Source organism: Neopelma chrysocephalum, unplaced genomic scaffold (assembly GCF_003984885.1).
Source record: "Neopelma chrysocephalum unplaced genomic scaffold, ASM398488v2 Primary Assembly neopelma1_74, whole genome shotgun sequence".
NCBI classification, from domain to species: domain Eukaryota; kingdom Metazoa; phylum Chordata; class Aves; order Passeriformes; family Pipridae; genus Neopelma; species Neopelma chrysocephalum.
Window position 1 is genome coordinate 10,357,715 of NW_020897735.1, and position 15,752 is coordinate 10,373,466.

The window sequence follows — 15,752 nt, forward strand, 5'->3', positions numbered from 1 at the left end:
CTGGGCCTCGTCCTCGGCGGCGGCGGGAGCGGCACCGGCACCGGCGAGGGCCGGGCTGGCGGGTGCGGCGCTGAGGGCACCTCCCTTCCACCCCCGCCCCGGTGCCGTCCCTGCGCCGAGAGGGCTCGTGGGCTGGAGGCAGCTGGCCCCGAGCAGGTGAGACACGGACGAGCCCCGCGTGCCCGGCAGGACAGGTGGGACCGGCCGCCGCAGCCCCTCGCCCGCCCGCCCGCCCGCCGTCCCCGCTTCGGGCGTGTGCTGCGGGCGCAGCTCTGTGGCGCCGGGCCGGGCCGGGCTCCCACTCTCCGGGGGCGCCGCTTGCAGGACGCCGGCGGCTGCCGGGCCCCCGAGGGGCGGTGCGAGGCGCAGCCCTATCGCCGCCGGCCCTGCCGGGCCCGGGCCGCCTCCTGCGGGGCGCGGCAGGTGCACGGGCGGAGGACGCCGGGTTCTGGCAGGGCCGGGCGCCGCCTCCCACTCCGCGGTCGCCCGCCGTGCTCCGCGGCCTTTCTCGGCAGGGCCCTGGACCCTCACCCGCCGGGCGATGACGCTCCAGTGCGGCGCTGCCCGCTGGCGGGGGGCTCCGAGGCCGGCCCGGTGCGGTGATGCGGGGCGTGCTCCGTGCGGACACATGGGGCTGGTGCTTCGCGGTGCGTGGCCGGCGGACAGCGGAAACAGCCTTGGTACGGGTGTGGGGGGAGCAGGTGGAAACCGCTTGGGGTTGGCCACCTCCAGCAGTCTTTAGGAATAAATTTGAAAACTATGTGTATATCATGTGGATGATACTGTGCAGGTCCTGTTGAGAGCCTTGGTTGGCTGATATGTGTTTTCAGATCACTTCAGGCAGTTTTTGGTCTGGCTCCTGGAGGCTTTGGTCAGTCTGGGGCTTTGGCAGGTAGTGGAGAAGGAACCGTTGCTGAAATTCTCGGTTGTGGAAGTGCATCAGGCCCTTTGTCTGCGGCCTGTTGTTCTTAACCCAACAAAATAGAGCGTATGTAGTCTCTTGTCTTACTGATTGTTGAAAAAAATGAAATCTGTGTTGGTCTCTAAAATATGAACAGATATTCTTTGCCTCAGAGACCTTATATATGAATGTAGCAATCTGTAGCCTTTTATGTCCAACAGATGCTTTTAAAGTTAGGTTTTTTTTCTTATGTTGACCGTGCCTAACAGTTATTTTTCATATGTGAGTAGGACAGGAAGACTGTAAAGGATAGAACTACACACACTTGTTTGTTTTTTGTATGTTGCCCGTCCTGTATGGTGTAGCACCAGTTTGAAGAAATATATTACAAAACTTTTTAAACCAAGTTATTTTATTCATATTTCTGTTTATGTGCCTTACTTTAGTGAAGGGGTGATATCTCAAAGTTGAGGTGGGCATTAATTATGGGCTTTGTCCTTTACTAAAATGCTACACCATGCAGGATGGACAACATGCATTATGTCTGTCGTTTTGGTTGAAATACTGAAGTGGATGCTAACGCATTTTTAACTTGTCATTTTGATTCTTTTATGAATTCTTTAATGAACATTTGCTCATGCAGGGAGTACCTACTGGATGAGTTTTGGGTTTGTGAAGAGTATACTGCTCTTCCAGCAAAAGATACCTGCAATTCCTACTAGCATCAAAATAAGCTATTTAAAGTCTGGAAGATATACTTTTTTGATGTGGAGGCTCCCTAACAATAGAAGGAAAATAGAGACTGTGGTAGAGGCAGTAGTAACACCGTGTGATCTGCAGTGATTTTTAGCTTTATCAAAGCAACATAGGCTTTAATGGGATTTTCATGTCAGTTTCTGTATGAAAGTAGCTATCTTTGAGATTATTTTCTTCTCATTTGATGTATAATTTTGTTAAACATCAGATGTTATGAAAGTTGGTGTAAGGCAAAAGAGGAGAAAAGGGAAGAGCTATGCCTAAACATTAGCAAAATAAGTTACTGGAACAGCAACAGATTTGTTGCTGATCATGTTTGATGGTAGAGCTATAACATTAATTTCTAAAGAACTACTGTATTTGGGTTTGTGTTCATTCTGCTTTGTTTAGTTAAGCCTTGAGGAAAATGATGTGAGAATGAGTAGCATTTACCATTCATAAAGCACCTTGAAAGAAGTGAGTAGAACCAATATACAGCCCATGTTGGCTTGGACCTTGTGTTGATTGACGGAGTGAGGGAGAGTTACAGACACATATTTGGAGTATATTTAGTTATGAAATTCATAATATGTTACTCTTCCCTCTGTGATGTATTCTTTTCTTTTGTTTGGGAGTTTGTCACATACCAGTGAAACTAGAATGGGGGACTAGCCGTGAGAGTTGAGAAGGAGAGGTAAAAACAAAAATACCAGAGTGCATGTATTAGGTGAACAGTTTGAGAAGAACTGAGTTGTCACTGTAATCGTGTTTCCTGTTATTTACAGGAATGTCATGCTTTTAAACAAGAGATAAACCTGCTGAATAGCCAGCAAAGGACTAATGGAGGTGTGCACCAAAATGGGTTGAGTGCACAGCTGCCTTATTCCACTGTAAGTATGCAACTGTATTTGAAGGTACAGGTATTTCTATATTTTCACTTACATTTGATACCAGATCGCAGAGATTACTGTCTGTCAGTTCTCTTCTGATAGAGAACTTAAGATAATTTTCTTTTCCTGCAACTGTTTCATGAAGATTCCCTTAAGGTATAACTTCCCTAAACATATACCTTGGCCTTCTAACCTATGCAAGTTTGCCAACTTATGAAGGGTAGTGACTATTGAGGGAGGACTTGGCTGGAGAGAGCACTACAGCTCTTGTCTTGATATGGATCAAGATGGTATTGGGTTCTTCACTTGGGGGGTTTTATTATATATTATTTGTTTTTTCTTGAGGACATGTATTGCTTTTGTAGTTACTGTTAACATAGAAATATTTTTCACTTCGTTCCCTTTGACATGCGAAAGTGCTTTCCCCTTCTTTGTGTTCATGTTCTATTGACATGGAGTCATTTCCAGTTACCATATGACTACTCTGTTTGCATGGTCACAAAGGTTGATTATTTTTTACCAGGTGCTAACAGGCAGCCTCTGTGAGCTAGTTTTGTAGTGTGGCTCCTGCTGCGTATCGACTGCATGTAGTCTGGGTTAGGATAATGTAACCTGTTGCAGCAGAACTCCCATCTGCATTGTGGGAAAGAAGTGGCTGCTGAAATAGCAGTGCAGCGTTCATTCAGGAAAGTAAGACTGGCAGTTTAAGGATGGTACTTATAAAAAATGTCAGTGGGAGGCTGGATTGTAAAATCTGATGTGATAGCTTGCTTAATTCATGTGTGTGTTGTAGTTGACACATCTTCACACAATCATCTGTTGGAATGAGGATTGCTTCCAGCCCAGTTAATTCTAAACCAGTCTTCTGGCATGCAACGTAAGATCCTGTGAGATAGTTAATAATTTTGAAATAGTTTTTGACAGTTTAGGAGCATTATAACAGCCTTCTTGTTGTGAAATTGTGCATGCAGCTCTTAAACTAGGAGATTGAGAGATTGCATTCATTATAATTTTGAAAAATAAGATGACCTTCTTTTTGTTCAACTTGTAGAATGGTAGCTTACCTTTTTGGTGTAATGATTGCCACAGATGTCATTGTATCCAGGTTGCCTATGACAGTTATTTTGAAAAGCTGGAATTTGACTTCTTGTGGGGCAACCAACAAAGGGATCCATGGCAGTCTAGCATAACACGTGACTGGTCAAGTAAAGTGTATCCTAAAAGCCTGACTGTGCTTTGGGTGTTGTTTTTAATGTACTGTTAGGTATAATTGAAATAAGTTGTGTATTCATAAAACCCAAGAGTTTGGGACCTGGATTCTGAAGTTGTTTCTCATGACAGCAGCTGCTTCTCTGCTCACAGTTGAACTCATCTCAGTAAATGCACTGGAGAGGTGGAAGCAAGAGAGTTGAGAGAACTTTAGTAAGGGAAATCAACTCTGAATCTGCTTTTCCTGAGTTTGACTTGACCCATTGACAGCTCTTGGGAGTCTCTGCAAGAATCAGTTTTGCAGCCTGTTTACTCAGGAATGATGCATGTTATTGAAGAATAGTATTTGCTTCAGTGATTTCAATTTATGGTCAGCTGAATTAATCCACAGTCTCTTAACAATATTTATAGTGGGTTTAGTTAAAATCCTATTTCAATCTATTGAAGAGTGCCAGGTCTAGTGATCCTAGATCTGGGACACACTTGCTTTGCTAGTTTTGCTCAACTTCTGTGTTTGTGCTGGTAGTGTAACAGTGACTGGTGTAAGCTGCTACACTAAACTTGGGAATGCTGTTTGCCTTCAAAAGATGTATCAACATTAGATCTTGTCATAGCCCAATATAGGGATTTATGTACTAAATTATGAATTTTATTTCCCCTACATTTTCATTATTCATCATTAACTATAGTAACAAGTTTCTCAGAAAAGGATGTGCATGAAAAATGTGCATGCTAAATTGTCCATGGTGTATTTTATCTATAGGTGGTACTGTTGCCTAAAGCATAATGAAGTATATTAGGGACTTTCAGGTGAAGTGGATACTGAAAATACACAAGAGTGTTTTCCTAGGAGGATCTTTAAAAAGACATCACATTTATATGACTACTCTTCTGTAGCCTGATTGCTTTTTTCTTAATAACCTGTTAGTAGAAAATTATTATTTAAATTCAGGCATTTTTCGTGTTGTACAAGATGTCCATCAAGGTCTAATGTTGAATTACTTCAAAAGGACTTTTAGAAATTAAAAGAGCTTTTTTCCTATAAAACATTATGAGGGTTTACACAGCTCCACTGTACAGTCCCAGATCTGTGTTTGTGCATGAAGCATATGTGGTGAAAGGGCTCTGATGGCAGACAGAAGATTTTGAAATCCTTTTGGATTTACTTTTTTTTCTGGTTTTAATATTAAAATGATGATACTAAACAAAAGAAACAGTGTGGGGGGGGAAATGGTATGTAATATCTAGGTACAGAGAACAAGCAGCCTGTGGTTTTAGATACTGTGATGCTAATTGCCTTTTGGTCTTTATTACCAATAAAACAAAAAGATTGCTGAGAGGAGTGTGAACAGTCAATAACTTCCCCAGATTGCTCTGCTAGCATTCAGAGATTAGGCCATAGAGACTTCCTTGGACAGAGGTTGGTATCTGTGCTTAAGAGTCTCAGTGACTTTCTTGTGAGTTGGGTAACTAGTACTGAGAATGAACTTACGGGCACTTGAATTGCATTACATGCATATTACTAACAGCAATGTGAAATTGGCATTTTTGCTTTCAGAGAGTGTCACTTCTGTGGCATAGATAACAAAATTTGACAAATGCTGGTAAAATAATGGCGGTAGGGATTACTTCTGTGCTTGATTTTGATGGTGGTTTTGTTTTTTTTCCAGTTTAGTTGTTCTTGCACTGTCTTCAGTTTTGCTTCAGAGTGCGCTACATATCTAAATGGGTTTGTTAAGTTGGCAAAGAACAGACAACCTCTGGTGGTATGTATGTTTGCATCCTGATTTATCCACTTTGTTTCTGGCAGACTGTGAATGAGATCTTCTGCAATGTGCATGTGAACCCTACGTGCAAACAGATAGGGTGTTTTCTTTGTTTTGATTTTTAGCACTGTTTGTGTAATGCATAATTTTAGTTATTAACCTGAGCAAGTTAAAAGAAATTGTAAGAATTAAAAGCTATGAAAAGAAGTTATATGTCATTTTACTAACTTTTTACCTTTTATTGCCAACATATTGGACCTTTGATAATTTTCCGAACTTCAGAAATTTTTTACATCTTGTTGGAGGGAAATATTGCAAGTGTGGGGGAGCATTGTTTTTAATATCTTTATGTTGTCTGACAGCCTCTTATTACAGTAGGCTTAGTATTAGCTCCTGTGTTACTCTGTGTGCAGAGTGATACTTTCTGTGATAGCAGGTGTGGAAATACTTCAAATGACTAGATGGATTTGACTTAAAAGGATAATTGTTCTCTCTGACTTTCCTCAAGGCAGCAAAGCAAATGGGTGTGTATAGAAGTATTTTTTTTCATAGATGTAGATCTTGGAGAAACCTCTACACATAGGAAAAAGCAGTGCATTTTTAATGCTTGTGTTATATTTGAGACATTTGGGGGGAAAAATCTATTTTGATGCTTTCTAGAATGAGAGTTTCTAGCCTTGCAAGCTTTATATATGTACTGAACGTTGAAAGGCAAAAGTACATTGGTGCTTTTGGTTTCAGATATTAGAGCACTTCTGTCTCATTTGGATATAATGAACATTAAAATTTGGAGTAAAACTGAATTTAGGCAGTATGCAAGTTCACATATGGGATTTTTCTTCCACTTTTTGGAGCATTTTGGAGCCCCCATACACTGGAAAGCCTAGTCAAAAAGGCAGGGAAAGAGGACATAAGTATGTTTTTGTGGCCCTAATGTAAATGCCACATATTAAAGAAATTACATCTACAAAATTGCTTTCCACTTCAGTATCTCTAAGGACTATTAACAGGAGCAACTCCAGACCTAGAAATACTTTGCAGTCTGTTAGTGCTCAAAATATGAGTTAATTTTATCAGGACACAAGATAAAGGAAGTTGCTTCTTGACTTGTCTAACAGGAGATTTTGGCATTCTTTGAAGCACAATTACTGCCTTGTTTCATGTGAGACAGTGGGGAGAATTGTTTTTTGTCTTTGTAGGGTTGAGAAGTGAAGACCTCATCCTTCTAAAGAGGGTAAATAAGAGGTTCTTTTTATTCTCAGCTGTTTGCATTTCCAGCATTTTCCTGTAGGTGTAATCAGCGTTGTGGAAGGAGCAAGGATGCAGAGGGACATGCAGCAGTATCCCAAGTTGCATATTTGAGCAACTACAGATTTTGCTGGCAGAGTCCATGTGCAGGAGTCAGTGGCAGTGGTGGCCATGGAACTTGTCCATGTGTGCCTTAGGGAATGATGAAACCACCCTGCTGTTTCTTTGCTCAGTTTAAACAGAACCAGAGCTTGATCTGACTTGGTAGTTGTGTAAGCAGTTCTTGGTAGCCTACAGTTTCTGGATGCATACTGCCTGGCAGGGACTTCATATATAACCTAATTCAACGTAAATGACAAATAATATTCTGTTTTCCCCATAATTCTTGAGTTGAGTGGAAGTAGGGATAAGGACTTGGCGTGACTTTAGCGATATTTGGTTGTACTCGTTTACAGTTTGGTACCTGGAAAAGAAAAGAGAATCTGTCTCCTGGATAATCTTGTTTCGTAAGTTCTTTGCTCTGAGAAAGAAAAATGAAATCTCTTTTATGGATGGGGGTTTTTTGTGCGTGTGTGTGTTGTGGTGTTTTTATAAATTTTATTTATTTCCCCAAATACATTTGCTTTGCAGGAATTTCTGTTTTCTGTTTGCAACCAGTGCTGGCTGAGCTGAAACTTCCTGTGTCTTGGGGAGAGCATGTATAAAAGGAATGACTTCATGGCCAATGTGATGGTCACCTCTGCCACTCCAGAGGTACAGTTCCTTGGATTTTATTAGCTCCTATATCAAAATGGAAATTTTGGCTTTTTTCGGCTTTCACAGAAGCCCTTTCCACTACTAGTCCAATGCCACACCGTTCGTAAGAAAAAGGACTGGCATTACAGCACAGTAATTTTAGAACACTCCGTGGTTCTTAGTGTTCACCGACACTTTTTTTTGTCATTGTTGATGATGATTACTCATTTTGATTAGTTTTAAATAGCATTTTTGACCTGTTATTCTGTAACTTAGAGTAGCTGTTTATTATTTTTCAATTAAGAGCAATGTAATGTACCATCAAAATTGAGCCAGAAATATCCAATTGCATTTTTTCTTCTTTTTTTTTTCAATTTGCTAGTCTGCTAGTAAAAAAATGCCCTAAGATTTTGTTCACGTTAACCTTTTGTATCCCTTGCAGACCACGCAGCTTTTTTGTGCTGCTTCCAGAAAGTGCCTCACTCTGTGTTGAGCTGCAGCGCACAGCTCCATGAGAGGCGAGGGAGCACTGCTTGGGAATTACTGCCCCACTGAGCTTTTCTGGCTTTTCTACTTTCTTCTAATATTATGATGAAATATTATAAATCAGCTACAGTAAAGCTTGCCCAGTAAAGTGCACATTTTAAATGTGGGATTGGTGGTACTTTTTTCCAGCTTTAAGATGGAGACTTATACTGCATATGTATTCCAGAGTTGGGTGCGCCATGGATTATAAAGGAGCATATTCATAATGCATTATATATTTTTTCCTTTCCTTTTCCAGACTTAGTCAAACCTTGTGAAGGCCCCTTTCAGTTTTTCGTTGCCAGTTTTGGGGGTTTTTTTTCCACATTAAATAAATAAAATGAAAATCCATAGCCTGCAACAAGTCTACACTGTTTTCCAGGTTGTTGAATATGTAATAAACATCACTTATCTATGCATAATTCTCTGCTGATTAGATATTTCTAGTTCTTGTAACAACTGTCTTGTAACTAATTTTTTATCATTGCAAGGACAGTCTACGCTAGGGCTTAATGGCCTTGGAGTGATGAACCACGTGAAAAATCTTTGGAAGTCTAACAAGACTGTATTAATCTTGATCCTTTACCCACACGTCTGTCAATACTGAGGCAGCGCTTCTCTCTCTGAATGCTGACTTCACACTTTCATGATAGAGCATACCTATCTGCCTTTCTACTAATGCCCCTTTATTCTCTTCTTGGCTTTGACCAGCACAAATGTCAGGCTTTCCCAGTTAAATTTCAGGATGTGTCAATTTTTCCCTTGTTTATAATGTTATGGATAGAGCAGCTTGACTTGGATCTACCCACTCTTTACGTTGCATATTTAATTTAAATATTAGGCTCTTTTATTTAGTTTGTGATTTTAAAAGTGGTTTACTAAAGCTGGAAATTTTGTAGAGCTAAAATTGTATGTCACTAAAGTCTGCAGAAGAAAGTCAGAAACGTTAGTGAACAGTGCTAAACTAAATTTTATAATTTGGTGTCTGAAACTTTTTGAATTTCATACATTTTGTTGTCATTACATAGTATTTTTACACATAATTATTTTCTGAATTTGAGATGCAATTCATCATTCTGCAGATAAGCCTACTATTTTTTCTTTGTAGGGTAGTAGCAGCTCAGATTCTCTGGAAGGGCGAAGTTCAGATTATGCCCATAAAAGCTACGATGCAGTTGTATTTGATGTGTTGAAAGTAACTCCTGAGGAGTTTGCTGTAAGTAGAAATGTTATTTTTGCATTTAAGCTTGTATAACATTCAGGGCTTGCAGGGTACAAAAAAAAAATCTATAAAACCTTTCTGCTTAAAAAAAATATTTTTAAATGAACTTCCAGTGTTCTTGAAAGCAAATTTCTGATTATATCAACTTCAACAAAATAAACGTCTTGGCATTTAATTACTTGGTACTGACCTGACACAGCATATTTGTTTTCCTGTGTGAAGCCATCTGAATTTTTACTAGTGTTTTAGAAAATCCTAGCATAGGTTTAAAGATGTTACATTTATAATCATAGAATCCTAAAGGTTGGAAAAGACCTGCAAGATCATCAAGTCCAACCTTTGACCTAATACCACCATGCCCACTAAACACAGTCTGGTTCAGTGTTTTTTTAACTGAAACCACAAATACTCATCTTTTCTGCTGAAACATTAGTTTCTCAGAAAAATAAAACAAGGAAGAAGCTTGTAGAGAGGAGACAATTGGCATTCCTTAATACCAGCTTTTCAATGCTAAACTGAAAATAGAACTGCAGTTTTGGCAAACATTCAGTGCAATTCTTGTCCTTGCCCCTTGTTTTTAATTTGCATGTTAACTTGCTGGAGAGCAGGAAGGAGTGAGGATAAAAGCTACTGCACATAGTTGAATGTTTTCACTAACATTCTAAGCATCAAAATGATGTTTTGTTATTTGGCAAAAGTTTGTATAATACCTGTTTGGCAAAAAAGTCTTGGAGATAGGCCTACCTTATTCCTATAAGTTTGTCACTTTGGAACAGATTCGTGTGGGTCTTTTTGAACACTAATACACACTACACAGATGAGAGCTGTTGTTAGATAAAATTATAAAAAACTTGGATGGCAAATCTGCATCAACTCAGTTAAAAATCATTCCTATTCGTCCAAGTTCAGATGATTCATGGCCACGGACTGCCTTCAGAAATTAACAGAGCCACAGTTAGACAGGACTGTAAAATCAGGTGAAAATAGATATGTCTGATTTCATCACAATATCAATATTAAGTCCAAAGGCAGCCCAGAACATAGAGTGTAGTCCTACATTCGTGGTTAACCTGGAAATGTATCTATAAAATGATCAAGTCAAGGTAAGGTTGTTCGTAACTTCAGGCTCATCAGTTTTCTGTTCCAGCTGCTGTTGGTTTGAGATGGAAGCTTGTTGATGAGGGTCTTGATTTAGTGCTACACTTTAAAAACATACCTGTATGTAGCCACACCCCCTTATAGCTTTGTAACATATTTTTTAATTCTCAATTCCAAACTTCTGTAAGCTGCCTTTTTCTCTCCAGCCCCCTTTGCCAGCTGTAGCCGTGAGCAAAACAAAGACCCTACCAACCTGCAGAGAAACCAGAAATTTAACTGTGTGTCTTTGGGACTGAAAATCTCTGTATGATTCCCTTAAAGCCTATTCCAGTCATAACTAATTAACACATAATAATTTATTGCCTTTCAGCCCAGTGAATGTCAAATGTATGCTGTTCTCTGTGTGAAATAATTCTTCCTGCCGTTACTGTCCAGACTCTTTATTACATAAGAGGAAGACTCTCAAGCACAGGTTTGTCCCCTTAGACTGGCACAGGTACTGAAATTCTTCAGCTGGGGACAACCAGAGTGTAACATGGTGCCTCTCAGGATGGGGTGTTTGTGCTTGTGTATCAGCCTGAAGCAAGGGGGCCAAACTCAGGCTGGTCAGTTCTGGTCTGTGAGGAACATGCGGATGGTTTGTAGTTATTGAAGGGCAGATGGAAATATGTCATTGTTAGCTCTTCATATTACATGATTTAAAATTCTGTCTTTATTTCAGAGTCAGATAACGTTGATGGATATGCCAGTATTTAAAGCTATACAACCTGAGGTAGGTTTTCTTAAACCGTCTGCTTACATCTTTGGAAATCAGTGCCTGAGGAAATGTAACCATTTAAATAATGCTTTTTTATTCAAAAATGCTCACCGTCTTGCACTCCACTAATATTCTTCTAGGCTTATTGCTTGTTAGCACTGTGAATCTGTAACCCAGCCTGAGTTACTTTGATTTGTTGTCTGTTGCCAAAGGAGATGACTGTCTTCTGGAAGTCTTCCTGTCCTGCTTTGTGTTGAGTGTTTCTTCAGGATAAATTTATCAAACATAAAAATTCTTTACTCTCCCTTCTGGTGCTGTTTTTCAATGCACATCTGATTTCAGAGTTTGACTCATGCCTCTGGCCATAACCTTTATTTTAGGCTGCATCAGCCACTTGGTAAGCTTTTTAATTTGTACAGTCATGTTTAAGATTCAATTCTGAGGGAGTAAATCAGCCCAAGCCCTTAAAAGTTAATGTGTTAGTGTCCTTTAAGTTTTTAATGTTTTAAGAAAGCAACTTGAGGCCTGTTGAGGAAAAGCGATGAAAGTTAACACAGGCATTTGAAAATTAGAAATAAGAACTTCAGAAATTAATAAAGGTAGTTATCAGAATATGATAAATTTGCATTAAAATGTCATCTCGGTATTTTGATTAAATAAATATATTTACTGCAGAAGGTACAAGAATCACATGATTCCTCCTTCAGGCGCTTCAGTATAAGAACATGTCCTTAGATCCATTATGGCTTCTTGTCTTCCTTAGGTGGAATATCATGAATATATGAAGGGCAACTCCACCCCTCCCTTCTGTCAGTGGAACTGAATTTCTGACAACATCAGTAGGGGCAGTCAAGTCTAGAAGGGGCAGTCAAGTAGAAGCTCAATCTATCTAATTTGATCACCAACAAAACAAGTTGTCCTATATTTACCGTCGTTCAGAGAGATTACCAGCCCTCTATTTTGAGAAAGTATAGGAAAGAAAATAAAAATTTGTCTATCTGATGTCTGTCCTTCCTGTCAGATAAATGAATCTGGGTTTTTTTGTCCTTCCTCCTGAAAAAACACCAAGACAGTTTTGTTGCTAAATACACTTGCATGCTTCTGAAATTACATGTGTTCTCCAGGCAGCTGGGGAGACTTCTTTCCTGCAGGGAAAAAAATGGCAAATGAACAATGTGATAAGAAACCATCAATACCCATAGAAAAATCTGCTAACACAAAACTACCAATATTTACAAACTGATACATAGATACTTTTTCGTGAAGAAATTTTGTTAAGAAAAATATCAGTTAAAATAAAACAGATGGGTTTTTTTGCTCTAACTACCTCTGCCAAAAGTAGAGCCAGTGTCATACTCTGAGGGGATGAATGAACAAAAAAATAAAATACAAAACTGTAGATACTGATATTTAAAGTGAATTTTGCATTTGCTTTAGTTGCTAGGAAACATCTTTGCCATATAATTTTATAGCAAAACAAAATACCAATTTACTGTTCTTCTTTTCCTTTGTCATTGCTTCATTTTGACTTTTGGAAATGAAATTTCCCGAAATGCTACTCTGGTAGATAGATGTAACTTAGTGAGGAGTTATCAGAAAAAAACTAACGTATTTTCAACTCCTTCTAGAATTCAGGTTTGTGAATAAGTAGCAGTTGCCATAAACTATTAGTTTTTTAATTGTGCTTTCTGACTTTCACTTTATTGGAATTACCAATATTATTTGTTTGCCAAAAATAAACAACTGCTTCTATCCTGAAATTCTGCTAACTGTAGGACTAGGTTTTAAAGCAAGAAATAGTTTGTGTATTTGTCATCAACCTCCATTTTGTTATTAGGTAAGTTATTAGACTAAGAAGGTTAACGTTTTCTGGTTGAAACTTACGGTTTTATTCTTTTAAGATGGGCCTGTGCATAGGTGGAAATACTTAAGATTTTAGAGTTCTAGTTGCCAAGTCTTATCTCAAACACACAAACATCCTTTAAACCTGGCACTTTCTGGGGTTTTATCCTGCTTTTTGACAGCTATTACTAAAAAACACATCTTCATGTTACTGTGCAAAGTTCAGTAAGAGGATGTCTGGTTAACAATTCTTTGTTTTCCAGCAGAAATAACTACCCATACATTCTCAATTTCTGTATAACTTTATTTAGAGCTTTTTCCAAGTCCTGAAGTTTGCAATCTCCACAAATTTCAGGGTTTTCTTGCGCACTTGATGGGAAAGTTTCTTGTGACTGCGTGCATTGAGGAAACTGCCAGCATTCTTCCATACAAAAAAAAAGAGATGAAGTGTGCTTCTAGAACACAATATATTTCAGCAATATAAAAAAAATTCAGGAGGGGTATGTGGAATCATTTATCAACCTTCCTATCCAGTCCAAATTTGAAAACTCATCAAATGATTTTGCCATGCACAGGATTTTCCATTGTTGCTTACTAGCGCTCTGGCAACTGCTTAATATCCTTAGGTTACTGACCTCTTTGACTTCTCTGACAAAGGTAGATTTTGCTGTCCCTAGTTTCTGCATAAACATATGATTTCCAGTCTCATAAGACCAGACATGGACTGATCATGTGTAGAATCTGTGTCTTCTCAGATGTAAATTGGCATTTTTATGTGCGAAAGGTTTAAGTGCTGGAGATTGGGATTCAAAATATGTTTGGAACTGGAAGTGCTTTTCCTGATGCTCACACAGGCACATGCAGACCTCTGGATCTCTAGCGTATGTTCCGTTTATCATCATGTGTGAAGTGCTTTTCAGAGGCAGAATTCTCTTTGGCTGACTCTGCCTTTTCATGTAAAGGCCTCCAAAGTTAGTAGTACACATTTGGAAAGTTGAACAATATTTTGATTGAAACTGAATTTGTGGTTCTAAGAAAAGAAGAATGATTTAGAACTGGTGTTAAGGAGGACTCGTTTCTGGGTTTTAAGGCAATTTTTAAATGTGTTTCCTAGGAACTAGCCAGCTGTGGATGGAATAAGAAAGAAAAACATATCCTCGCTCCAAATATTGTTGCCTTTACTAGGAGGTTTAACCAGGTAAATAATTTGATTACTGTCATGAACAGATACTGTCTGGCAGTTGTCTTTGAGTCTGAACACAACTACTCCTGTGAATTAAGACTATCTTTCCAAATGAGGATTAAGATTTTTAAATGACAGTTCTTGTTTTCAATTGCTTTGTCCACATTTTCATGTTTTTCCTCTAGACCATTTGTTCCTAATGTATTTTGCTATTGTGTCATGGTACAGCATTAGCAATTCTGTTCCTTTTTTTCTGTGTTTCACTTGCTCTTTCAGTTATCTTGGTGTTGCCTCACTTCTCTACCTACCTCTTATACCCAGTGGTAAAACTTTGGGGCAGTTGCAGTGATACAGATGAGAATCCATGGGATAAGAACTCTTTTCTTTCCTTACCCTGTTTTCTCCCTGGAGCATCTTGAAAGTTTGCAAATCTTTCATCTAATAAAGTCCATTTTTTGTAAATAAATTAAGTTATATGTGTTTACTTTATAGGTCAGTTTTTGGGTTGTACGAGAAATATTAACAGCACAGACCTTAAAAATAAGGGCAGAAATACTGAGCCATTTTGTGAAAATAGCTAAAGTAAGTGCAACATTCTTATACTATCATTCAAACTCTTAATTGCTTTTTGTTTGTTTCTGCACTACCCCTGTGAACCATTCTTGGATTGCAGAGGGTAATGTTCTGTTTTGGTATGTCTGCTACGTTGTACCACTTGAATAGGATAAAGGTGTGACAACTGTTCTTTTCTACTTGATTAGATGAAACTACCCAGTTCAGTGTGACTCACCTTGGACCTCTGCCTACCAAGTTTAAAAGCGGTTTGGCTTGTTGATGGTCAACTGTGTGTTGCTAATGTCAAATGTGGTTGTAAACTGTTCTGGTTTTTGTCTCCAACCATTTTCAAAGTTTTATGAAAGAAATTTCTTGCTTCTAAAGCGGCTGTTTTGAGACTTGTATTCCTACTCATAATGTGTACTTGCTGGTATAAAGTACTGCTGATAAAGCTCTGTTATTTTAGTGACTTTGAGCACTACATTTTACTCTTGAAGTTTTATAAAAGATATATTTATTTAAAAATACGTTTATCTGCTCCATGACCTGTGGTCATTCTGTATTTGTATGACCCTGTGTGACACAGCACTTGGATCAAAGTCCCAGGTGCTCATCTTGTATGTGTAAAATTATGTATGTGTGTAGGTAATTAAAATAATATTTTCCATGTAATAAAAATTTTTTTTGTATTGTGAATATTTCCAATCAGTTTACTTAGTATTTTTGTGCTTATAGAAGAAAATTTGTCTGCATGAGTTTCTGGTACAAATGCATAGTCCAAGTACTAGGACGATGGTCAACTTGGAGGTCCTGGGTTGTTCTTAGAAATAAGAGTTATAGTGTTTGTTTGGGGGATTTTTCTCCTGCAAAAAGGGGGACACTGCCCTCTTTTTTTATCTTTGCTTTTTTCCCTTTCCTTCTTTTCCCTCAATAAAGTCCAGATCTTCCTCAAATGCTTCTAGGCAATTAATAAGTGGATCACTCAAGGATGAACCCAGCTTCTTCTTTTTAAGATTTACAAAGAAGCTCCATGACAGCAATTCTCATTTTTTTATTTTACTGGAACTATGTTGTAGCAAGCATTAT

The 15,752-nt window shown here is 38.8% G+C and overlaps 1 protein-coding gene across 6 annotated transcripts in view; it reads left to right on the forward strand.

Annotated features, from left to right (window-relative positions):
• RALGPS1 (Ral GEF with PH domain and SH3 binding motif 1) overlaps positions 1-15,752 on the forward strand; it is a 98,189-nt gene continuing 82,437 nt past the window's right edge. For 4 of the 6 annotated variants that reach the window (XR_003534935.1, XR_003534934.1, XR_003534936.1 and 1 more), the window contains exons 1-8: positions 1-156; positions 2,422-2,526; positions 5,406-5,501; positions 7,380-7,502; positions 9,118-9,225; positions 11,051-11,101; positions 14,043-14,126; positions 14,604-14,693. Coding sequence is in view for 3 of the 6 variants with exons in the window: in XM_027688009.1 (XP_027543810.1) it covers positions 7,446-7,502; positions 9,118-9,225; positions 11,051-11,101; positions 14,043-14,126; positions 14,604-14,693 (390 nt within the window). In the remaining 3 variants the exon portion in view is untranslated. Of the gene's footprint in view, positions 157-2,421; positions 2,527-5,405; positions 5,502-7,379; positions 7,503-9,115; positions 9,226-10,699; positions 10,802-11,050; positions 11,102-14,042; positions 14,127-14,603; positions 14,694-15,752 lie in introns of those variants that run through there. The other 2 variants (XM_027688011.1, XM_027688012.1) reach the window with 2 other exon arrangements.